This window comes from Bos grunniens, chromosome 1, assembly GCF_055505025.1.
Source record: "Bos grunniens cultivar Pamir isolate PY7600 chromosome 1, Bosgru_T2T1.0, whole genome shotgun sequence".
NCBI classification, from domain to species: domain Eukaryota; kingdom Metazoa; phylum Chordata; class Mammalia; order Artiodactyla; family Bovidae; genus Bos; species Bos grunniens.
The window spans coordinates 20516905-20542881 of record NC_141165.1 but is presented as its reverse complement, the minus strand read 5'-3'; the positions used below and the strand labels follow the sequence as shown (position 1 = coordinate 20542881).

General features: G+C 39.7%; 1 protein-coding gene across 2 annotated transcripts in view; it reads right to left on the bottom strand.

The window, feature by feature from the left end:
* Positions 1-12421: 12421 nt before the first annotated feature.
* Positions 12422-25977, bottom strand: part of DNAJC13 (DnaJ heat shock protein family (Hsp40) member C13) — a 162744-nt gene continuing 149188 nt past the window's right edge. For both annotated transcript variants that reach the window (XM_086351611.1, XM_086351531.1), the window contains exons 54-56: positions 24668-24811; positions 18747-18846; positions 12422-13287 (exon numbers count right to left, since the gene is read on the bottom strand). In XM_086351611.1, the coding sequence (XP_086207737.1) occupies positions 13181-13287; positions 18747-18846; positions 24668-24811 (351 nt within the window). In that variant the 3' untranslated portion in view covers positions 12422-13180. The remainder of the gene's footprint in view (positions 13288-18746; positions 18847-24667; positions 24812-25977) is intronic.

The window sequence follows — 25977 nt, the reverse complement described above, 5'->3', positions numbered from 1 at the left end:
GTATGCACAAAAGCTGTTTTACCTTTTTTAAAAAAAAAATGAAGTATAGTTGATTTACAATGTTGCATTAGTTTCTGCTACAGCAAATTTATTGTTATACATATATATATATATATTCTTTTTCATATTCTTTCCCAATATAGTTCATTATAAGACACTGAATATAGTTCCCTGTGTTATACAGTAGATCCTTGTGGATTATCTATTTTACAGATAGCAGTATGTATATGTTAACCCAAAATTCCTAATTTATTCCTCCCAGGCCCTTTCCCCTTCAGTAACCATGTTTGTTTCTTGTGTCTGTGAATCTGTTTCTGTTTTGTAAATAAGTTCATTTATATCATATTTTAGATTCCATGTATAAGTGATAGCATATGATACTTGTCTTTCTCTGACTTACTTCACTTAGTGTGATAACCTCTAGGTCCAACCATGTTGCTGCAAATGTTATCATTTCATTCTTTTATATGGCTGAGTAGTATTCCATTTGATACATGTGCCACCTCTTCTTTATCTATTCATCTGTTGATGGACGTTTGTACACTTTTTAAAGACTCCACATGTAAGTGATATCATATTTGTCTTTCTCTGACTTACTTCACTCAGTATGACAATCTCTGTATCCATCTATGTTGCTGCAAATGGCATGATTTCATTTTTAACAGCTGTGTAATATGCCAAAGCCTTTGACTGTGTGGATCACAATCAACTGTGGAAATTCTGAAAGAGATGGGAATACCAGACCACCTGACTTGCCTCTTGAGAAACCTATATGCAGGTCAGGAAGCAACAGTTAGAACTGGACATGGAACAACAGACTGGTTCCAAATAGGAAAAGGAGTACATCAAGGCTGTATATTGTCACCCTGCTTATTTAACTTCTATGCAGAGTACATCATGGGAAATGCTGGGCTGGAAGAAGCACAAGCTGGAATCAAGATTGCCGGGAGTAATATCAATAACCTCAGATATGCAGATGACACCACCCTTATGGCAGAAAGTGAAGAGGAACTAAAGAACCTCTTGACAAAAGTGAAAAAGGAGAGGGAAAAAGCTGGCTTAAAACTAAACAATCAAAAAACTGAGATGATGGCATCTGGTCCCATCACTTCATGGGAAATAGATGGGGAAACAGTGTCAGACTTTATTTTTCTGGGCTCCAAAATCACTGCAGATGGTGACTGCAGCCATGAAATTAAAAGACGCTTACTCCTTGGAAGGAAAGTTATGACCAACCTAGATAGCATATTGAAAAGCAGAGACATTACTTTGCCAACAAAGGTCCATCTAGTCAAGGCTATGGTTTTCCCAGTGGTCATAAATGGATGTGAGAGTTGGACTGTGAAGAAAGCTGAGTGCTGAAGAATTGATGCTTTTGAACTGTGGTGTTGGAGAAGACTCTTGAGAGTCCCTTGGACTGTAAGGAGATCCAACCAGTCCATCCTAAAGATCAGTCCTGGGTGTTCTTTGGAAGGAATGATGCTAAAGCTGAAACTCCAGTACTTTGGCCACCTCATGCGAAGAGTTGACTCATTGGAAACGACTCTGATGCTGGGAGGGATTGGGGGCAGGAGGAAAAGGGGACGACAGAGGATAAGATGGCTGGATGGCATCACCAATTCGATGGATGTGAGTTTGAGTGAAGTCTGGGAGATGGTGATGGACAGGGAGGCCTGGCATGCTGTGATTCATGGGGCTGCAAAAGTTGGACATGACTGAGTGACTGAACTGAACTGAATATTCCACTGTATATACATACCACATCTTCTTTATCCATTTCTCTGTTGATGAATATTTAGGATATTTATGTCTTGACTATTTTAAACAGTGCTGCTATGAACATTGGGGTGCATGTATCTTTCCAAGCTAGTTTTCTCTGGATATATGCATGCCCAGGAGTGGGATTGCTGGATCATATAGTAGTTCCATTTTTTTTTTAAAGAATCTTCATACTGTTCTCCATAGTGGCTGCACCAATTTACATTCCCACCAACAGTGTAGGAGGGTTCCCTTTTCTCTACACATTGTCCAGCATTTACTGTTTATAGACTTTTTGATGAACAGTGTGAGGTGGTACCTCACTGTGGTTTTGATTTGCATTTCTCTAGTAATTAGAAATGTGGAGCATCTTTTCAAGTGTCTATTTGTCATCAAGATTCCTTCTTTGGAGAAGTATCTATTTAGGCTTTCTGCTAATTTTTTGATTCTGTTGTTTCTTTGATATTGAGTTGTATGAACTGTTTGTATATTTTGCAGATTAATTCCTTGTCAGTTGCATCATTTGCAAATATTTTCTCCCAGTCTATAAGTTTTTGTTTTGTTTTGTTTTTCTTATGGTTTCCTTTGTTGTGTAACAGCTTATAATTTTGTTTTGTTTATTTTTGCTTTTATTTCTATTGCCTTAGGAGACTGACCTAGTTATGTCAGAGAATGTTTTGCCTATGTTCTCTTCTAGGAGTTTTATGGTGTCATGTCTTATATTTAATTCTTTAAGATATTTTGAATTCATTTTTTGGTATGATGTAAAACTTCATTCAAACTTCACTAATTTACATGATGCCGTCCTACTTTCTCAATACCACTTGCCAAAGAGGTTGTCATTTTTGTCCATTGTATATTCTTGCCTCCTGTATCAAAGATTAATTGACTGGACTCTCCAGCCTGCTCCATTGATCCATATGTCTGTTTTGGTGCCAATACCACATTGTTTTGATTACTGCAGCTTTGCTATATTATCTGAAGTCTGGGAGTGTTTTGCCTTCAGCTTTGCTCTTTTTCTTTAGGATTCTTTTGTCAATTCTGGGTCATTTGTGGTTCCATATAAATGTGGGGCTTCTTTGCTGTAGTTCTTTGAAAAACCTCCTAGGTAATTTGATAGGGATCACATTAAATCTGTAGATTGCTTTGGTAACAATTAATTTTAACAATATTAATTTTTCCAATCTAAGTGCATGAGATACATTTCTATGCTTTCCATAAAAAAGTTTCTTTTTAGAAGTTTTTGTTTTACTGATTTTTAGTTTCTCCTTAATATGTATTGACTTTTTAAATTTAACGTGTTTTTTTTTTTTTTATAAAAAATGTACATGTCTGAATTCAACAGATCAAAGCTAGTTATAAAAAACATCAGGGTTCATCCTCCCACCCTTTCAACATGCTAACTTCCCATTCCCACAGGCAAACTTGTAAAACTTATAAGCTAATTGTTAAGTGTGACTACCTACTTCTAAATATCCAAGTATGCTGCTACTCATCTCCCAGGTTTTACTTTGAAAAAATTTCAAACCTTCAGAAAAATTTCAGAGAGTAAAATGAACACCCGTATATTCTCATCTAGATTCACATTTCTTTCTCTCTCTGTCCTCTTCTCTCTTTCTTTCTCTCTGTGGTATTTCACAATTAGTTGCAGACATCATGTCATCCCTAATACAATGACCACACCTGGGGAATTTGACTTGGAAAATATTACTATTCAAATGCATGCTCAGCTGCTCAGTCGTGTCCAACTCTTTGTAAGCCTATGGACTATAGCCCACCAGGCTCTTGTCTATGGGACTTTCCATGCAAGAATACCTGAGTAGGTCATTTCCTCCTCCAGGGCATCTTCCCAACCCAGGGATCAAACCTAAGTCTCCTGCATTGGCAAGTAGATTCTTCACCACTGAGCCACCTGAGAATCCACTTATATTGCTACTCCTTGATTTTCTTTTTCTAGTTTTAGCTACTAACTGGACATGGAACAACAGACTGGTTCCAAATAGGAAAAGGAGTTTGTCAAGGCTGTATATTGTCACCCTGTTTATTTAACTTATATGCAGAGTACATCATGAGAAACGCTGGACTGGAAGAAACACAAGCTGGAATCAAGATTGCCGAGAGAAATATCAATAACCTCAGATATGGAGATAAAACCACCCTTATGGCAGAAAGTGATGAAGAACTAAAAAGCCTCTTGATGAAAGTGAAAGTGGAGAGTGAAAAAGTTGGCTTAAAGCTCAACATTCAGAAAACGAAGATCATGGCATCCGGTCCCATCACTTCATGGGAAATAGATGGGGAAACAGTGGAAACAGTGTCTGACTTTATTTTTCTGGGCTCCAGAATCACTACAGATGGTGACTGCAGCCATGAAATTAAAAGACGCTTACTCCTTGGAAGGAAAGTTATGACCAACCTAGATAGCATACTGAAAAGCAGAGACATTACTTTGCCAACAAAGGTCCATCTAGTCAAGGCTATGGTTTTCCCAGTGGTCATGTATGGATGTGAGAGTTGGACTGTGAAGAAGGCTAAGCGCCGAAGAATTGATGCTTTTGAACTGTGGTGTTGGAGAAGACTCTTGAGAGTCCCTTGGACTGTAAGATCAACCAGTCCATTCTGAAGGAGATCAGCCCTGGGATCTCTTTGGAAGGAATGATGCTAAAGCTGAAACTCCAGTACTTTGGCCACCTCATGCAAAGAGTTGACTCACTGGAAAAGACTCTGATGCTGGGAGGGATTGGGGGCAAGAGGAGAAGGGGACGACAGAGGATGAGATGGCTGGATGGCATCACCGACTCGATGGACGTGAGTCTGGGTGAACTCCGGGAGTTGGTGATGGACAGGGAGGCCTGGCGTGCTGTGATTCATGGAGTCACAAAGAGTCGGACAAGACTGAGTGACTAATCTGATCTGAAAGTGGTCATTCACCTTCTCCCCCCACCAAACTTACATTCCCTCACATGTATCCTTCCTGTTTTTCCATTCTCCCAATATAATCATATTGGCATTATAATTAAGTACCACTCAGAATCTAATGGGTCATATGTACAATGGTTATTTTTCTGTCTGACTCTCCTATATTCCTCAGATACATCAACCTCCTTCCTCTATGTTCAAACACACAGGTTGTCTATCAGTTTCATCTTCCTGAAGAATCTGTTCCCCAAGCCTCTGACCTGCTTTGGCCTGGTCCAGTCTGGTCATGCTCTAAGTCTGCTACAAACTGTTACCTTACTTTGGGATCTCTTTTCACCACCATTTGGAGAACTCCTGCTTCCTTTCTTGGTTATTCTACTTTGGTAGAAAACATCCTTCAGGAGCTTCTTACAAAACATTCATGGGAGGTAAATCTGAGACCTTGTTTATTTGGAAATGTCTTAATTTACACCCCCCACCCCCACCCCCTGCCACATATACACACACACACACTTAACTGGTAGTGTGGCTGGATCTAAAATCCTCAGCTGGGACATCATTTTCCCCTAGCTTTTGAAGGCATCACCTCCTTGTCTTGTAACATTCAGTGTTATCAAGAAATCCAGTGTTATCCTGATTCTTGTTCCTGTCTGAGACATGTTCTCCCCTTCTCCTGCCACACCCTGAAAGCTTATAGAAACTTCCTGTTTCCATGTTGTAAGATTTCACAATGACATGAACGTGTCAGGGTTTATTTTCATCCATTGGGCTGGGCACTGGGAAATCTGACTTTCTGATTATGTTTTCTGCTCATCTTAGCCCACGCTGCTGTAACAAAACAATATATACTGGGTGACTTACACATACTTTATTTCTCACAGTTATGGAAGGTGGAAGTCCAAAATCAAGGCACGAGCAGATTGAGCATCTGCTGAGGGCTGTTTCTGGTTTTCAAATGCTGCTTTCTCATATGTTCTCATATGGCAGAAAAATCTCAAAAGAGGTCTCTAGGGTCCCTTTAATACGGTGCTAATCCCATTCATGAGAATTCCACTCCAATTCCATCATCTTGAAGCTTAGAATTTCAACATATGAATCAGGTTGGGATGCACAAATTCAGTCCATAATATCTCCCTTAAAAAAGTAGTATCTCTTTCAGGATCTAGAATTTTTGGATAATGAGCCTCCTAGACTGGGCCTCTTGTTTAACTTTCATCTCCTGTTTTTCCATCTTTATCTTTTTACTCTGCTTCTTAAGGAAATTTCCTCAACTTTATCTCTCAGTGTCTTCAATTGTTTTTCATTTCTGCTATTTTAATTTTTTCTTAATCTGTAACACCTGGTTTTAATTCTCTGAAAAAGTATTTTTTTGAAGTGGCATTCTGTTGTTCTGTGGATGCAATGTTTATCTCTGAGGTTATTAACCAACAATAGCTTTCTTCTCCCATGTTTCCTTCTTCCTTCCTCGTCCATTTTCTCCAAACTGCCTTTTTTTCTTTCCAGTTTTGGCCTCTTCCATGCTTCTACTCTCCTGCCTGGAGGTGTACATGTGTCGGTATTCAATGTAATGAGGTCTGACTTCAAAGGTTTTCCACCACACCGAGCTACTCTAGGACACTCTGTCACATGAAGAGTGTGGTATCATCCAGCTCTGTAGCAAATGATGGTTTTTTGCTCTCAAGAGGTCCATAAATACTCTGAACTCACCTTACTTATTTTAGGGCTAATGAGATAATCTGCCCACCTCTTGCATTTAAAGTCAGAGGATATTATCTACTTCCTGTCTTGGAATGCTGGGACACTAGGGAAGTGTATACTAGGGGCTGTTTGGAGTCCTGTAAAATATTAGTGTGAGGGTAGGGCCTGAGTTTAAATTTCTAAATTTATGCACAACCAAATATTTGTAGAATTACTTCCATATGACCTTTATTTGAAGATAAATGACTCATTTCTTCACTGACTCAAGCTTCATAAACTTTTCCCTGAAACAGAGGTTAAGAACATAGAGTTCCTTTTCTGCTCACAGATACTGCCACATTTGATGGTGCCAGGGAAATGAGGAGAATATTCCTCACAGACATAGGATTTATGTATATAATCACTGAAAAGTAACTGAAAAGTGTCAAAAATTTACACAGAGTAACCAGATAATCATATTATAGAAGCCATACACTTTTTCAATGTTAAAAAATAGAAGCATAAACATGAATTCTTTTTTGTATATATAACTGAAACTTTCCATTAACATTTTTGGGCCTCTATCAGCTCTTATGTCATTTCCCTAAGTTCAGGCTTTGTAAAAATGGTGGAAATGTAGACATCTTTTGTAAGCCAGATGGAAAAACAAACTTTTTAAAATAGTCATCCTACTTCCTGAATGTGTGGAGCCCTGGAGCCCACAATAACCTGGTCCCACTGTTTACTCCCTAAATTTGAAAATTATGGAGAGTCTAGACATGAAGTTCTTTCCTCTAAATGCCAGATGACATATTAGACAACATATGCAGTAAGCATTAGCAAGAGGAAAGCGCGGGTGAGGAGGAGAGTCCTGGATGTTCCCAGTGGAGGAGTCTGATTCATGAAAAAAAGCCCAGTTATTTGTTAGAAACAGGATTAGAATTCTTAGAAGTGATTTAGCACTGGGGTTAGAGAGGGACCGACTTTTCTGGTATATTTAAAAATATGTACCTTCATACATCTTTGCATAGATGGCTTATATTATCTTTTGGGTGCTCAGTTGCATCTGACTCTTGGCAACTCCATGGACTGTAGCACACCAAGCTCATCTGTCCATGGGATTTTACAGTTGAGAATACTGGAGTGGGTTGCCACTTTTTCATCCAGGGAATCTTCCCAACCCAGGGATCAAACCCATGTCTCTTGTGTCTCCTGAACTGGCAGGTGGATTCTTTACCACTAGCACCATCTGGGAAGCTCTATATCTTTTATGAGACACTTATTAACTGAAAGTATTAAATATTAAATGAAATATTAATTGACCAGATCAACCCAGGCATTTTAGAGAAGAAATCGATGACCAGCATCAGACTCCGCCTGGTAAGCCAGTGTTTTCTCTTCTCACACCATCTCACTGTCTAGGAGGCTAGCACCATCAAGGAGGTGTTAGTGTTTACATCTATTATCTCGGATCTACAGAAGAGAGACCAGTGTTACTGATCTCCATTTAAAGATGAGCAGTCACTAGGTGAGGGCTAGAATCACTGCCTGGATGGCCCCAAGTCCAGGACCTATGCTGATTCCAAGATAACTTGCTGCCTCTCTTGCTATCAATTAAAGATTGGGTGACACAAAACCACACTGAGACACAGAATTCAAGACCTAGGTCCGAGGGCATCCAGTAGTGATTCTGATATAACCTGGATACTCAAATTTTAACACATATTTAAGAAAACCAACAAAACAGGGAACACACACTTGGTCCCCGGGGCCACCAGTTACCTCCTTATAACCCAATGTCCATTCCAAATTCTAGTGTGTGCTGCAGACCAGCCTTAGCAGTTTGCCTTCCCAACTTCATGACAGGCTGTCAGTTCTTACAAAGGTACTTAAACTGAATCTATACCAAGTGCAATCAATGCTCAGGTGGCTCTTATTCTGATAAGCTCTTGTCCTGCTAATCTATGAGCAAACTCTCCTTTCTGCTACTGCTCCTCCAGTCAGCACCAGTACATCAGTCAGCTCAGACTGCCATAATAAAATACCACGCTGGGTGGCTTAAACAACAGACATTTATTTCTCACAGTTCTAGAGGCTGGGAAGTCTGAGATCAAGGTTCTGGCAAGGTAGGTTTCATCTGAGGCCTTGATGAAAGGCCTCTTCTTGGCTTATAAGCAGCCACCACCTCACTGTATGAGCACATGACTATTTTATTTGCACACAGGGAGAGAGAGCAAGCTCTCTGGTGTCTCTGCTTATTAATCCCATCATGAGGGCTACACCCTCATGACCGCATCTAACCCTAATCACTTGCTGAAGACTACTTCCAAATACACTGGGGCTTTGGGATTCAACATGAGTTTGTAGGGGTGAGGAACAAACATTCAGTTCATAACAATGGCTTCTCAGAAGTCTTCTTCCCTCTCTTCATAAAAGCAGCCTGAGTACACCTGATGGTAAAACTACCCCATACTGTAACAGGAGTTCAGTCCCTTAAAAATACAAATGATTTAACAATTAAGTCATTAGACAGAAAGCACATTCATCCAACTCCTTGTAACCACAATTTTTGATCTCATTTTAAGGGAACTGAAACTCGTGTCAAATCTAATCTACATGTCCCATTTGGTTTTAAAAACTTTGAATGGGTTGCCCAGATTTTAAAGTCCAACTTCACAATGAAATCAGGATTTGATTCAGCACCCTGTGACTGCTCTGCCCTCAGGTGGGCTCAGTGGAGCCGAGCAGAGGCTGCTCCCTGATCAGCACGACTGCCATCCCTCTGTATCCATCCACTGGACCTTTGCAGGTCAAGGTTTTTCTGGTCTTTTCATATAGAAATGCAAACGAGGCTGGTTGCTGTTGTCCAGGCAGCCCTGCCTGCTAGATGTCAGTTTCCCAGGGAATTCAGGATTCTCTAGCTTTTTCTAATCCACGGACTCCAAACTGAATTCTACATTTACAACGAGACTCATTTGACTGCGTAAACAGTCTGTGTTTTAGTTTTAGGACAGAACTCTTCGTTCAACTTGGTTGTCAGGCATGCTTCTCAATTTGGAAGTGAATTTAAGTCATTCTTGCTTCTTGGACCTTATCTACTGGTAAACAGGCAGCAGACCAAGGGAAAAGATGTTTCAGTTTGTAGGAAACAGATGGCCTTGCTGACCAAAGATTATGGTATCTCTGATTCTTCAGCCAAGATAATGACTTTTTAGTTGGCAATTATATAGCAACATAACTACTTAAAAAAAAAAATTACAAATCCCTTTAGGTTGATCTAAAGGTCCTTGAGATTTGTTTTACCCTCTTCCTGATCCCAAGAATGAAAACAATAAGAACTGCTATTGAAACAGCAGCTCACCATTATCACTTGGGTCAGGCCTCACATTTACCAACCTTTTCTCACAGCAGTATTTAATCCTCACAACAGCCCTGGGAAGGATGGGTTAAGGATGATCAGCATTATTTTATAGATAAGGGAATAAGCCCAAGGAAGTCTTTGCATTCATTGCTTACAGCCCTCTGGCCACTAAAAGGAAAGTTTATATCATATAGGAGGGGGCTTCTGAGGTGGCGCTCACTAGTGGTAAAGAATCCGCCTGCCAGTGCAGCAGATATAACAGACACGGGTTCAATCCCTGGGTCAGGAAGATGACCTGGAGGAGGGCATGGGCACCCACTCTAGTGTTCTTGCCTGGGAAATCCAACGGTGGGCTACAGTCCACGGGGTCACAAAAGTCAGACATGACTGAAGCAACTTAACACACATGCATTCCTAAAAACTCAAGCAGGAAGTTAAATTCCTCGTCAATGGGATGCCAGAAACAGACTGAGGTTATCTGTAATATTTTCTGCAAATTGCTCTTCCCCAAATCCTAATAAAGTTTAGGCATTTAGATACATTTAATCACATAATGGGCAACTTATGCATCAGGAAAGGGACTGTAGAATTTCCTGGCTGAAAAGGATTCTTGAGCTGACCATCTAGTGACAATCCTCATTCAGGCTTACAGGTGACATCCAGGAGTGGTCTTCTGCCCATTTCAGTGTTCGTCCCCTGCACAGCTCCTGAGATGGGCTGTGTGTTATTAGTGTCCTTCAGTTTTGCCAGCTCTCACCACCCTCCCCCTCAACAAACACACCAAACTGATCACAGCCTATTGTATTTAAAAGCACAGCTCTCATTTGTGAATCACACTGAGGCCTGCTGTGATGCTATTGCCTCAGCTTGGCACTCAGCACAGGGCTCAAGTGGCTCCTCCCTGGATCTCAGGTTACATTCTCTTTGGATCCCTATATGCCACCCACACCATAATATCCTACCCCTCCAGATGTTCTATACTTACTTTCCTGTTACCTGGCTCATGCTGTCTTACTTTTTCTTCTCAGGGCAAATCTCCCCATGCATAAACCTCAGATAAAACCTCCACCCACAGAGAGAATAGAGGACAAGGCTGAATTGCATCAGGAGTCTGATCAGCAATTTCCAACTGTGGGAAAATCAACAAGCTAGATGGTCCTGGGGACTTCAACAGACAAGTGATGGGGAAAAGGGATGGAAGGGTAGCCAGATTAACAGACTCAAAGAAATTTAAAAAAGAAAAATAGCAAGACCACTCTGGTGTCCAGGGATGTACACGTCGGCTATGAACTAATGAACACAAGGAAGTGTCAGACAAGAGGTCACTTTTGGAGGGAGGGGAGATGATTCTGATGGGGGAACATGATGGGGCTACTGGAAAGGCTGGCAAAGTTCTTCACCTGGCTGGGAGGTCAAAGGTGATTTGCCTTATAATAATTCATTAAACTAATTTTTTCAGTAAGACTTTCTGTACCTGTTTAAGTTTACAATAAAAATGTTTAAAAATGGGGACTTCCCTGGTGGTTTTCACACTCCCAATATAAGGGGCCTGGGTTTGATTCCGGGATGGGGAACTAAGATCCCACATACCTCACAGTACAGCCAAAAAAACCCAAAACAAAACAGTTTAAAAATGAAAAACAAGCAACTTACTCTTCCTAGTCACATATACCTATTTGATATTATGGTTACCTCCAGACAGTGGCTCAGAATAGTGTCAAGTAAAAGTACGTTTTGATTTCCTACTCTGTTACTAATAATGTGACTTTCAGTAAATTTGCCTCTGAGCAGTGTTGCCTCTCTGAGCTTCTTGTTCTTCACCTGGAAAATGGGAATTATATCAGCAATATGGCTAATATCAAATGAGACTTGCTCTGAGGATTAAATGAAGTTATGCATGTACAACACTTTATAAAATGTTTGGTATAATGCTTAATAAAGATGAGCTGTTATTGATATTCAAACATCAACAACTACATATTTATTTAAATTGACTTTTAAATATTATAATTATCCCACAATATCCATGTTCCTTTAGTATTTAAAGGAAATATATTGTGTTCAATTATGCTCTCTTAAAACACCTACTCAAAACCAGCTGTTAGAATATCTCTCAATGAACATATTTTTATGACAAACTATTGCCTTTTAGAAACAAATCCTAATTATATGTTAAAATATTTACATGGGTGCATTACTCCATAATCTTTAAATCAATAAATCTGATGTACAATTTTCAATCAGTAAGTTATGATAGGAATTAAGTGTCTACTCCAGCTCTTCTTGCACACCAACTCTGTAATAAACTTGGTTCTTATATGTATTTTACATGTTTATATTTTCTTTGTAGTTTGTGATCACCTAAGATGACCTGAATGCTGAAATCTTTATTTGAAACCTCCTCTCCCTCTTTAAATCTCTCCTCTTAAAAATATTGTAATTAATGTGTCACACAAATTAAACTATTTATTAACAGCTTGACCCCTCCTTGAATACTGTGTGAAAAATAAATGAGATGCTGTGCCTGGAAATATAAATGTGCTGAAATATTAATGAAGGGATTTAGGAATGATCAGGTATGTCAATGTAGCTATCTGTATGATATATTGGAAATGTGAGGCAAAGTTTGTGTTTACTACCACTACTAAATCTATCTTAGAAATAAAAATGTAAGGTCTTTAAAGGGAAAAATTAAACTAGAATGGATATCTTTAACAAAGCAGTCAATTCCCTTTATTTTTAAAATTTTATGTACACATATGAATGATCTGTATAATGTACATTCAATATAGAAAGCTTTATATATTTGATAATGTATAGAACATTTCACAATTACACTAATCTCTTACATAACATCTTGACATCTGTTTTTAAATTTTTTTGCACAAGCTCCTTTTTCATTCAATTTGGTAAAGCCAGTTATATATATCAACGAGTACTGTGAGCTCTCAGGAGGTTAAATGATTGAGGAGAGGGTACCAGTGAACAGGTGCAAGGACAGAACCTAAAAGTGTTCAACGATGGGCGAACAGCCAGGCAGACTTGAGGCAGGAGAGGGGGATGCCCTTCTGGGGGCTCAGTGACTTTGATTTCCCAACCTCTGTAGACTGCAGTTCAACCCACAGTCACACTAATTCGAAAAAACATTATAAAAACTAGGAAGAAAGCTTTGTCTTTTTGATTCACAGTCTTGTAAACAGATATAAAGGAACAAAATGTGCTTACATACATCAAGAAAAAAAATTCTTGTGTACCCACTTAGGTTGATCCACAGAGTGCTTTCTTACAACGTGATACAATTAGAATCACTGACTTTTTTCCTAAATAAAAATATATTTATAGAAAAAGGAATAACACTGTCATGAATCCAGGAGAAAGGCAGTTAAGAGTTTTCTTCAATGGATCAGCTGGAGGAATGTGGACAGGGCACTGGCCTTTCAGCGTTTATTGTCTCTCATGAAAGTTTCACGTCTGATAGCCAAGGTCACCTGCCTCATGGTCTACAGGAGGCGGCAAGTTGGACATGACTGATGAGGATGTCCCTGCAGTAAGGTAGCCAGCAACTCCAGGTCCTGCAAGAGAAAAAAAGGAAAACCTTCTAAAGAGCAGTCATGTGAGAACACCGACCTTTATGAAAATGTGAGAACCAGGTCAAGCATCCCATCACAAGGACCTGATGCAATCTTTTAGGATTATCTAAGCATACAACAAAATCTTAACAAACACCTGCAACACCATTTTCATGGTTTGCCTTTACTATATGACAAAGTTAAAAATCATTTCAAAATTTATGCTAGACAGTAACACTGGTGAGGAAACATGGAAAAATTTTCCCTTCTCACATCTGGAAAGTTCATTTAAAAAAAAATCCTGGGCACTGAAGGATATAGCTAATGTCAAATGAGGAAAAAAAAAATGGGAAAGAAACTCTGTACTCGAGTTAGCCCATTCAAAAGTCATACTTGATGAAATTCACAACAAAAACACTTCCATCTATACTTAAGTTAAACATATTTTCATTTGGTGCACAAAAATGCTACTGTAACAAATAACACCAAACGAACAAGGGTCTCTGAGAAAGATAAGGCAAACTCTGGACACCTAGTCATAGGTCAAAACATGAATGCTATGGAAAAGGTTATTAGTATTTTCGTTTTATATGTCTTGACTCTTAAGTCTCTAGTGCACAAAAATGCCATTATCCCAGCATTTATTAAGATGTGTCCTATGAGCATATAGCCTTCTAGTTTAACTTAAAACACTGCAGGGACACTTAATTACACCTCAGAATCATTGCACAACTGTACAAAGTATTTGTAAAAGACTCTGTACTATACCATAATACTATATATTGAGCAATATTTTTAGCTGAAATCATAGGAAACAAAGCAAACGGCTAGGGAACATTGAAGGGTTAGGACTAGAAAGGCAGAGGAAGTGGCATGCATTTAGCAAAATGGTTCTCTACCTGCTTCAGAGAGCTACACAGAAGTTAGCAAGCTGCCTGGTGGAGCGGATCTAAAGTCCGCTCCTGAGGTGAAGGGGGCTGCTGCCAGTGAGAAGGGAAGGAGAGACACCTGAGGGGAAAAAAGAAATATAAGCAGCAAGGGAAGTTGTAAGGAAGTGCAAACAGCAGAGCAGGCTGAAAGGCTAAGGTCTAATAGGGACTGAAGTAGGACAAAAGGGAACAATATAGATTTATCTTTTTTTTTTTAAACCTCTTGAGCATTTGTACTGAGGATTTGAAGAAAGCAGACACTGTAGCATGTGGTTACACGCAGCCAGAGACAACTCAGCCTGCATGAACTGCCACATGCCACCTGGAATGCCCAGGCACCTGGAACTTTGAACTTAGAAAACTTAAGGATTTTCTGTTTTTTAAGGAATGGTGGGCTTACATCTATCAACCCCTGCTGTCAATTAATCAGGACACCAGGCCTTATACAGACTGCTCAGGAGAGACAGTAGGGAGGACAGGAGACACACCCCCTTGACAGGCAGAGACACATCCCACTGACAGGCAGTTCAGAGCTACAGTGCCACACCATCATATTACTTCCTGCCAACGTTCCACTCTGGACCCTAGGCAGCAGCAAGATTGCTAGGGAATAAACCCTTAAGAATAACCCCCTGAACACTCCAGATTGGTATAGTCCCTGAGCACTTCTGATTGTGGGCTCAACTTTGTTCACATCAAACGAATTGATTATGAGACCAAATCATGAGTGCTAAATATAGAAAACGGACTAAGGATATAGTTCTCAGACTACATGCTGAGGCACTCTGGGGCAAATTCCAGGACACCACTGAATGTTTTAAATCTGGAGACACAGTGACATCTGTTGGATACTGTATGACTACTCTCAAGTTGTTTGAATGTAACTACTTAATAAAATTAATTACTATTTCTTTTGGTCTAGGGATAAAGAAAAAAAATCACTAAGCTATGAAAGCACTGTGAACTGAGAAAGTTTGGGAACCTCTGGGCTAAAATATAAACTGTGAACGATGGACCCTGAAGGATTATCCAGGGGAGATCAAATTCTAGTGCCACCATTTGCCTCTTTAAGAAAGACAGGTCAATTCCTGATATTTTTTTAAATGAAGTCTGAGATGCTCTCTCCCTCACATCTCTGGCCTCTTCCAGACATGTCTGGTTTCTAGGGGCAGGAAGCTACAGGCTGCTAGGATGGGGCAGTGTTTTCTCCAGAGACTTGTGGGAGCAAAGAGTAGGGTCTAGTAGGGTCTGCCAGAAATGGGGTGCATGGCACACCGTGTAAGGCTGCTGGAGTTAAGAGGGAAGAGAAAAGATAAAAATCAACAAAGAATCCCACAGACGGAATTGGCTACCACAATGGAGTAGTGAAAGGAGTGTGGGCTTTGGTGAAAATGAACATGGGATTTTCAGTGGGGAAAATTAAAAAAAAAAGAAAAAGGAAGCCCTGCCTCAGCAGCAGTGCCCTACTATAAACTGACACTGACCTTAGGAAATCTTTCCTAACATGGCTCCCACTGTGTAGTCTTGGACACATATAAAGACAAAAACAAAAGGTAATAAAAAACCCAACTGTGCAAAGATCTAATGAACTAGTCTGATGAGAGGCCCAAGAAACACTCCCTCTCTCCCTTTGATGACCTTAGGAAGCCAAGTTAACTATTCTACCTGCCTCTAATTAAGTAGAATAATTAAGCGTACAGTACAAAGTTCTTCATCTCCAATCCCAGCTCCTAAATCATCTTCGCCTTGGCCTGTTTCTCTTCCTTTCCCTGTTTTTTCTTTCTCTATTGATTTTCTAGGTGAGGAAATTTGAGGATTTTCACTGCTGAAATGCTTGTCAGCACCAAGCTCTTCTAGAACCTAAGAAATGGTTAAGTAACACAGGGCCCTGGACAGTGAGCAGATACAGCTAATCCACACCACAGGAAAAGTTCCACTGAGGCACTTTTGATGAACATTTATCACAAGACATAGCAATATGCCAAGCTAGGGAGTCAGTCTCATCTCAATTTATTAACACTGAGTAATCTGGCCTAGAATATTTTAATTTTCATTCCAAACTCTGAGCATGTGACTGAATGACATTTTCTCAGCTGCCACGAAGAAAATCATACATGTATTTTTGGTCATTCCAATCTTATTTTGAAATAGTAATTAACTTTATCTCCATCTCCTAAATAAGTCCACATATCAGAAGAAAGGGCTGGCGATGACTTCTGTTCTCATGGTACCTTATTTTATTTGCAAACTGATTAGAGAGGGGCTTGGTACAATCTGAATCTTCTCAAGACTGAAGGCAGGCTGGAGAAAATTTAAAATTCCAATTCAATACAACATTGTGTACACTCCATGGAGTTTCACATAATGAGATCTGATCATTATTAGAAGTACTTGCCCCTTTTATCAAACAGTGACAAGCAACACATCAACAGAAAAGTTCAAACACAAAAAAGAATCGGTAACCCGAGCAATAAATACACATCAGTTCAACTGGCAGTACTTTCACAACAAAAGAACACACCAACTTGATGATGCACTATGAACTGGACAGTTTGGGGGCCAACACAGCTCAGGACTAGTCCAGATTGTCCTATGTTGACTGATGTGACTGCAGGCTTCAGCAATGACCTTCACAATCGACACAGTAACCTGAGGCCCTTTCCAGGGTGGGATTTATACCACCCTCCACTTTGATGGCTTTATTAGAATTTCTGCCCCTTGAGCTGGACCAAGGATGTGAAAAAATTCACAAACCCAAGCCTTTCTCTTCTGCTAAACTTCACTCTCTACAGCTCATCAAAGCTGCTTCTCACAACTCATTCAGAAGCCACCACAAGGATCCCAGTAAAAAGAAAGGCAAGACAGAAATCTATTTAATCCCTGAACTTTTTCTATAATATTAGGAAATGAGGGTGGGGCTGAGGACCCAAATCATTTTGAAAGAAACTCTAGGTCTCTAAAGATAAATCCCTCTCTCTTGTGTATTTTAACCACAGACCACTTGACCCACAGCTGTTAGTACATCAAGGACCACCTGCAGTCTTTTATTCCATCCAGTAAGGTCAATGGATGTGAAGGTCACTCAAGGACAAAAGAATTAGATGATGCCTTCCTAGGGACGCTTATAACCTACATATCTCCCTATTCTTCAAGGTCATATTTTAAGTAAGCTTACTCTGAGCTAGAAAAAAATAAGGCAGATTTTTTAATCATACAATTCTTACATACAAAAAAGGTGGTATTGTGTAAACTTTCTGGGCAGAATTTAAAGAGGTAAAGTTCTTGGTGTGTCTATGAGAACATACTCCTACTTAGAAGCTACAGCTTGAAAGATCTGGAAGAGACTAAGACCGTATTCTAGGTATCTCTCTCCATAGCCAACATAGGGCAGGTGATGGGAAAGTGAGAAGGGAGACCTATGGCCTCTACTCTTAAGTACACACATGCACAGCACCACATGTTTGTAAACTCTACAGCTCTGATTATAAATTTTAGTGGATTAATATTGAAGAGGTCACAGTGAGAAAAAAGCAGTAATGTCACAATCAATCCTAAAATTAAAACCATGCAAACTTTCTCCAAAGTCCCTATTTTGGATTAGTCAAGATTTAGTCTTCAGGATTTATAAATTTCTATACTAGCGATAAGGATTATTAAAATAGTCACACTGGTATGAGAAATATTGGGTAGTAATTTTTTCTCTTAATTTACCTACATCATCTCTGGTTAGAGGAGGTTGTAGGGCTGACATTTTAAAAAATACACTATAATTTCAGGCAATGGCAAGAACCACGTAATATTCCTAAGGTTAATTTCAAACTAAAAACTTTAATACCAAAGACTATATTTCATTTTTCAGCATTTAGTAGTTTAATGCTATGACCTTCTTTTTAAACAGAAGCCAATATGAAAATGAGTATTTCAGAATTATTATGTTAAAATAAGTGTGCCAAATGGACAAATATCTGGAGTTTCTTTTGACGCCCAGGCAGCAAAATATCCTTTCCTTTATGGCACCCATATATTTCCTCCCATGAGAATACAAGCCTTAAATATTTAATAAAATTACAGATTAGTCACTGGTAACTTAGAAGAAAAAATATTTGACATGTGAGTGTGCATAGTTGGAACTTCAATCTATTAATCTGACAGAATGGAATAATGCTATCATGTTTCTGATACTGATAATTCTGAGTAAATACTTCTCCACTCTTTATGTACATGTTCAAGATAAACATTTTAATACAGCCATACCCAAAATATAAAGTATGACATCCTGGATTAACTGGGTTAAAAACTGATCAGAGTCCGCTTTGTACTCAGCATACATTCAACACCACAATAGTCCGTATGTTGTCTGGGCTAGAATCAGGGGTCCACTGCACTTCCATGACATCTCCAAGATGGGTAGTTATAATAGGAATCTAGGAAAACTCGGTAAATGCTGTTTTCAGTCTAGACAGGGCAAAAGGAAGGTCCATATGGCTACTGCCATATGTCTTAGGAAAGAGAATTGGGTGTGCTTTGGTTTACCTGTGAGGTATCCTGCTGTTTGTGACTCAGAAATAAACAAATCATGTTTCTGATCTTTGAAGGCACTCCAGACTGAAGAACGAGACAGGATTTCATTCACCTAGGGAAGTAAAACAAACTCTTTGAACATAAACCAACTGGATGTTGGTAGATTAGATTAAAAAGAAAAAGCAAACTTCCAAGACAAACCAAAGAGGCCAACTCAGGAAAGGTTCAAAGATGAACCGAGACATTCATCACACACTCTACACCAGGCACATCTCATTAAACCAGACCCAAAGAAATGCCTAAATCAGTCCTCCCTCTAGACTTGGACTCAACTATTCAGACTTATTGGTTTGCATGTAATTTGGGCAGTAAGATATTCATGTGATAGTAACAATTGGCTGACTGTGGTGTGGGCTCATGAAGTATTTCTGAGGAAGCGATTTGGGACAAAATATTGCAAAATTCAAGCTAAAACTTAAAGCACTCTTTCAAACTATGGATGTGACCTGTTAGAAGGAATCAGTGAACTAAAATAGCCAGGACTGGGTGAATTTAATTCATATGACCATTATATCTACTACTGTGGGCAAGAATCCCCTAGAAGAAATCCTCAGAGTCAACAAAGAGTCTGAAATGCAGTACTTGGGTGAAATTTCAACAACAGAATCTGATCCTGGTTCGTTTCCAAGGCAAAAATATTTAACATCACAGTAATCTAAGTCTATGTTCCAACTGCTGATGCCAAAGAAGCTGAAACTTAGTGGTTCTACGAAGACCCAGAATACTTCCTAGAACTACTAACAACACCCCCCAAAAACGTCCTTTTCATAAGGGATTGGAATGCAAAAGTAGGAAGTCAAGAGATACCTGGAATAACAGGCAAGTTTGGCCTTGGGGTACAAAATGAAGTAGGGCAAAGGCTAACAGTTTTGTCAAGAGAACATGCTGGTCACACCAAACATGCCTTTCCAATAACCCAAGAGATGACTCTACACATGGACATCACTAGATGGTCAATACCAAAATCAGGATGATTACATTCTTTGCAACCAAGGATGGAGATACTCTATACAGTCAGTCAAAACAAGACCTAGAAGCCACTGTGGTTCAAAGTATCAGTTACTTATTGCAAAATTCAGGCTGAAATTGAGGAAAACCACTAGGCCATTCAGGATGCCTAAAGAACTATGAATGGAAGTTCATAACATCGTACAGGAGGCAGTGACCAAAACCATCCCAAAGAAAAAGAAATCCAAGAAGGCAAAATGGTTTTTGGATGAAGCTTCACAAGTCGCTGTAGAAAGGAGAGAAGTGAAAGGCAAAGGAGGAAGGGAAAGATATGCAAACTGAATGCAGAGTTCCAGAGAATAGCAACAAGAGATAAGAAGGCCTTCTTCAATGAACAGTGCAAAGAAATAGAGGGGAAAAAATAGAATGGGAAAGACTAGAGATCTCTTCAAGAAAACTGGAGCTATCAAGGGAATATTTCATGCAAGGACGGGCACAATAAAGGACAAAAACAGTAAGGATTTAACAGAAGCAGAAGAGATTAAGAAGAGGTGGCAAGAATACATAGGAGAACTATACAAAAAAAGGTTTTGATGACCCGTATAACCACGATGGTGTGGTCACTCACCTAGAGCCAGACATCCAGGAGCATGAAGTCAAGTGGGCCTTAGGAAGCATTACTATGAACAAAGCTAATGGAGGTGACTGAACTCCAGCTGAGTTATTTAAAATCCTAAAGGTTGATGCTGTTTTAAAGTGTTTTAAAGTGCTGAACTCAGTATGTCTGCAAATTTGGAAAACTCAGCCATGGCCACAGGGATGGAAAAGATCAGTTTTCATTCTAATCCCAAAGAAGGGCAATGCCAAAGAATGTTCACACTACTGTACAACTGTGCTCATCTCACATGCTAGCAAGGTAATGCTCAAAATCCTTCAAGCTAGAATTCAGCAGTATGTGAACCAAGAATTTCCAGATATACAAGCTGGGTTTAGAAAAGGCAGAGGTATCAGAGATCAATTTGCCAACATCCATTGGATCACTGAAAAAGTAAGAGAATTCCAAAAAATTCACTTCTGCTTCACTGACTACATGAAAGTCTTTTGACTATGTAGATCAAACTGTATAGATCAAACAAACTGGGAAATGCTTAGATGGGAGTACCAGATCACCATTCCTGCCTCCTGAGAAACCTGTACAGGGGTCAAGAAGCAACAGTTAGAACCAGACATGGAACAACTGACTGGTTCCAAACTGGGAAAGGAGTATGTCAAGTCTGGATATTGTCACCTTGCTTATTTAACTTATATGGAAAGTACATCATGTGAAATGCCAGGCTGGATGAATCACAAGCTGGAATCAAGATTGTTGGGAGAAATATCAACAACCTCAGATATGCAGATGATACCACTCTAATGGCAGAAAACAAAGAGGAACTAAAGAGCCTCTCACTGCAGATGGTGATTACAGATATGAAATTAAAAGACACTTGCTCCTTGAAAGAAAAACTATGATAAACCTAGACAGCATATTAAAAAGTGGGGACATTACTTTGCTGATAAAGGTCCATCCAGTCAAAGCTATGGTTTTTCCAGTAGTCACATATGGATGTTAGAGTTGGATCATGAAGAAGGCAGAACGCTAAAAAACTGATGCTTTTGAACTGTGGTGCCAGAGAAGATTCTAAAGAGTTGCTTGGACACAGGGAGATCAAACTAGTCAATCTTAAAGGAAATCAACCCTGAATATTCATTAGAAGGACTGATATTGAAGCTCCAATACTTTCGCCACCTGATGTAAAGAGCCAACTTACTGGAAAAGACTCTGATGCTGGGAAAGACTGAGGGCAGGAGGAGAAGGGGTGGGGGGGAACAAAGGATGAGACGGTTGGATAGCATCACTGACTCAATGGACATGAGTTTGAGCAAACGTCAGGAAATAGTGCAGGACAGAGAAACACGGTGTGCTGCAGCCCATGCGCCTGCAGAGTCGGACACGACTTAGTGACTGAACAAAAATGAACAATCTAGAAAGTAACAGTATATCACATATAAAATGCGCAGTATAAATGACTTGTGTGTAAATGCATACTAAGAGGCAAGACATGTTTCTTTCTGGGAAAAAGATTTAAGAAAAAAAAACAACTTAAGAAATTTCAATGTAGAAGGTATCTTTAAACACATATCAAGGTTGAGATCAAATATTTATGGAGCACTCAAATCATGGGTTCCACAGTGGACACAAAGATGAGAAAGACATTCTCTGTCCCTGAAGTGCCTACAGTCTAGGAAAGGAGATAGATGGTGCCAGATAACATAATGGGAAGCATTAAAGTAGAGATACACATGGGGACCATGAGAGTCCAAAAGACTCTTTCTCCCAACCATGGAGCGAAGCAGTGGTGAAAGTGATTTGTTGTGAATGTGCTGGAGTTTCTACTTTGGAAATTATTGTAATTCTTTCCTTCCCTTGTGAGTGGAAGGTGGTTATCAAGAGTTGCTCCGTCAATTCTCATCAACAGGAATCCAGTGGCAAGTTGAGGGGAGCATGATTGGGGGCACGTGGTACACAGGAATGCCTTTGCTTGGCATTCAGAACACCCACAGGCAAGTTTAATAAACATATAGTTAATGACTGCAATAGCACATGCCATCTCTCTTCTTTATTTTCACCCCAAACAGCTCAAATGATAAGTCTGCTAGAAGAGAAAATGGCATAAAAAATGCTTCTTTAGTTGGAACATACAAACACAGTGGATTCACTAAAGGAAAGCTTTAAGTCAGTTTAAATCTACAGAAGAACATTAGTAAATAGAAATAGTCCAAATACTTATGAACAGATAAATGGGTAAACATGGCATATACATACAATGGAACATTATTCAGCCTTAAAAAGGAAGCAAGTGTTGAAACACACTGTAACACAGTTGTACCCTGAAAACATGCTAAGAGACAGAAGCCAGACACAGGTCACATACTGCATGATTCCACTTATGTGAAATGTCCAGAATTCCTAGAAAATAAGAGTGGTGACTGCCAGAAGCTGAGGGAAAGAAGAAATGGGAAATAACTACTTAATAACTATTTCTGGGAACTAGGCAGGTGGTGGTTATATAATTTTTTTTTTTTAATTTATTTTTGGCTGTGCTCATATTCACTGCTGCACGTGGGCTTTCTCTAGTTGTAGAACAGCGGCTGCTCTCTAGTTGTGGTGTGCAGGCTTCTCACTGCAGTGGCTTCTCCGGTGTACAGGTTTCACCTTGTGCTCTAGGGTGCGGGGGTCTCAGTAGTTGTGGCACACGGGGTTAGTTGTCCCAAGCCATGTGGGATTCTCCACATGTGGCATCAGGGATCAAAGCTGCAACCCCTGCATTGGCAGGTGGATTTTTAACCATTGGACCACCAGGGAAGCCCCACAACATTGTTAATGTACTGAGTATCAGTGAATTTTTCAGTTTAAAAGGGTTAATTTTACGTTATATGAATTTCGCTTCATTTAAAAAAAAAAAAAAGAGCATTACTAAATGGACTATATAATAATATTGAATGAGGAACTCCTCAGAAGCAATATTAAGAATAAAACCAATGAGGAAAATAAAATTACTGAACTGGTTTGAACTAGGCGTGCTCATGCAGCTGAAACAATTGTAGAGTGGAGTGTTACTCTCTCAGCTATGTCTGACTCTTTGCCACGCCACGGACTGTAGTCCCCCAGGCTCATAAGTTCATGGAATTCTCCAGGCAAGAATACTGGAGTGGGTAGCCATTCCCTTCTCCAGGGGATCTTCCTGACCCAGGAAGTGAAACTGGGTCTCCTGAATTGCAGGTGGATTCTTCACTGATTCTTCACTGAAGCCCAGCTGATACACATTAATACACACCTAATTGATGCTTTTGAACTGTGGTGTTAGAGAAGACTCTTGAGAGTCCCTTGGACTGCAAGGAGATCCAACCAGTCCATTCTGAAGATCAGCCCTGGGATTTCTTTGGAAGGAATGATGCTAAAGCTGAAACTCCAGTACTTTGGCCACCTCATGCAAAGAGTTGACTCATTGGAAAAGACTCTGATGCTGGGAGGGATTGGGGGCAGGAGGAGAAGGGGACGACAGAGGATGAGATGGCTGGATGGCATCACTGACTCGATGGACGTGAGTCTGAGTGAACTCCAGGAGTTGGTGATGGACAGGGAGGCCTGGCGTGCTGTGATTCATGGGGTCGCAAAGAGTTGGACACGACTGAGCGACTGAACTGAACTGAAGTTACAACAAAAGAGACTTTGTTGGGCTAATAGCCAACACTTTGTAAGTGCTAATGAAGGAGATGAAACTAAAATGATATTCTGTATCTTTTTAAAGATATTAGGGTAGAGTCAGTGAAACTGGTTATCACTATTTCACAAGAACTTCTAGAATTGAAAGTTAATTTTAATCAGCACTAAATGCTCAACATTCTTCTATGCTTAAGAATGTGCAACATGCTATCACTATCCAGAGAAAGAATCCCCCTGGTGACTATCTGTTGTTGTTTAGTTGCTAAGTTGTGTCAGACTCTTTTGCAACCCCATGGACTGTAGCCTGCCAGGATCCTCTGTCCAAGGGATTTCCCAGATAGGAATATTGAAGTGGGGTGCCATTTCGTTCTCCAGGGGATCTTCCTGACCCAGGGAGCAAACCCACATCTCCTGCACCGGCAGAAGGATTCTTTACCACTGAGCTACCAGGGAAGCCCCATTTGAGTATATGGTTTGTGTTTATAAGGCAGGTATGCTAGTCCATTTGTGATCTTGGGATCTGCTCCAGTTATGGTCAACAAACACACCTTTAAGTAGAACCTGAGCTGAAGTGCATGGATCACCAATGGTCAAGACCCCTGGTTTTGAAAATGTCTTGTAGTAATGAACAGATCAAGTTACCTCTGTGCAGACTCACCTGTTCTCCATGCTGCAGGCTTCGAGTCATTGCCTTGAGAGCTTTAACAATCTGAGCCTTTGTGGCTGCTGGGCTGTCCAGATTTTCAAGGCCAATGCCTTCAAGTAATTTTAAAAGGTATGGGACCAAATCTACTTTCAGGGCCTAGAAGAAAATATTAAGTATATATGTGTGTGTATGTATGTGTGCATATACACACACATATGCTTTAGAAAAAAATGTAAGCCATCCACTGAGGAAATAATTTCACTCCCAGGACCCTACCTGGAAGAGGACACTCCACTTTATTTTAATTCCAGAGACAGAATTTGGGGGTAGACGTGGGTATCTAATGATAGGGACATTTTTATTTAATGAGATCTTATTCTCTTTCATCAACTATTCAAATGTTATATGCTGATTATTTTACTTAATCCTCCCCAAATCAAATGATGAAGGCACAATTATTATCGATGGAAAAATCAACACATGAAGGCCTTGGCAGTCAGAGCTAGGTGGCAATGGACTCTGTATCTAGACCTATGAAGCACAGAACCTGAGTTTATAGCCAGTATATTGGTCTGCCTCTTCTAATGACATATACTGATGTGAAACAATATTTGGAAAATACTAATTTTTTTCACATTCTCTTAAAACATCAACCTTTACAGTCCCCATACATTTTCTATCGGCCTAATAAAAGCTAAGTAATACTCTGGTACCACACAATTTTCAATGCCCACTCTGAAATTCAAAAAGAAGAGGTGACAAAGCAACTAACATTTACTAAGTGTTCCTCTTTTTATAGATATTATTCTCAGAACAACATTGTGAGAAGCCGTAGCTTTATTTTACAGACAAGGAATCTGAGTACTGCTAAGGCTAAATAACATGCCTGAGGTCACAGAGCCATCAAGTGGCAGAACTAGCTCATGTTCTTTCTAATACAACAACCCACCTAGTCAGTTTTAAGTCTGAACCTCAGAGCATCTAATTATCTCCTTGAAATGTACCCAGTACTTCTAACTTGCGTGAATGAGGAACAGGGATGGAAGTAGGGGTGGGTGGAGAGAGATGATCTGAGAGGAAAAAGGGCTGGAAAATAGGAGAGCCAGATAATAAAGATGTAGGGCCTTGTATTCAGGTTAAGGATGTCAGATGTAACTTTGTCATCTGGCAGATAATGGGAAACCACTGAAGAATTTTTAAGTGCAGAATAACTTATAAAGAGTTCTATTTTAGAAGGATCGCTTTTTCAATGATTTTTAAATTGACTGTATGGTTTTTGTTCCCTTGATGTCTGCTACTACTTTACATTGGAATCCACCAAG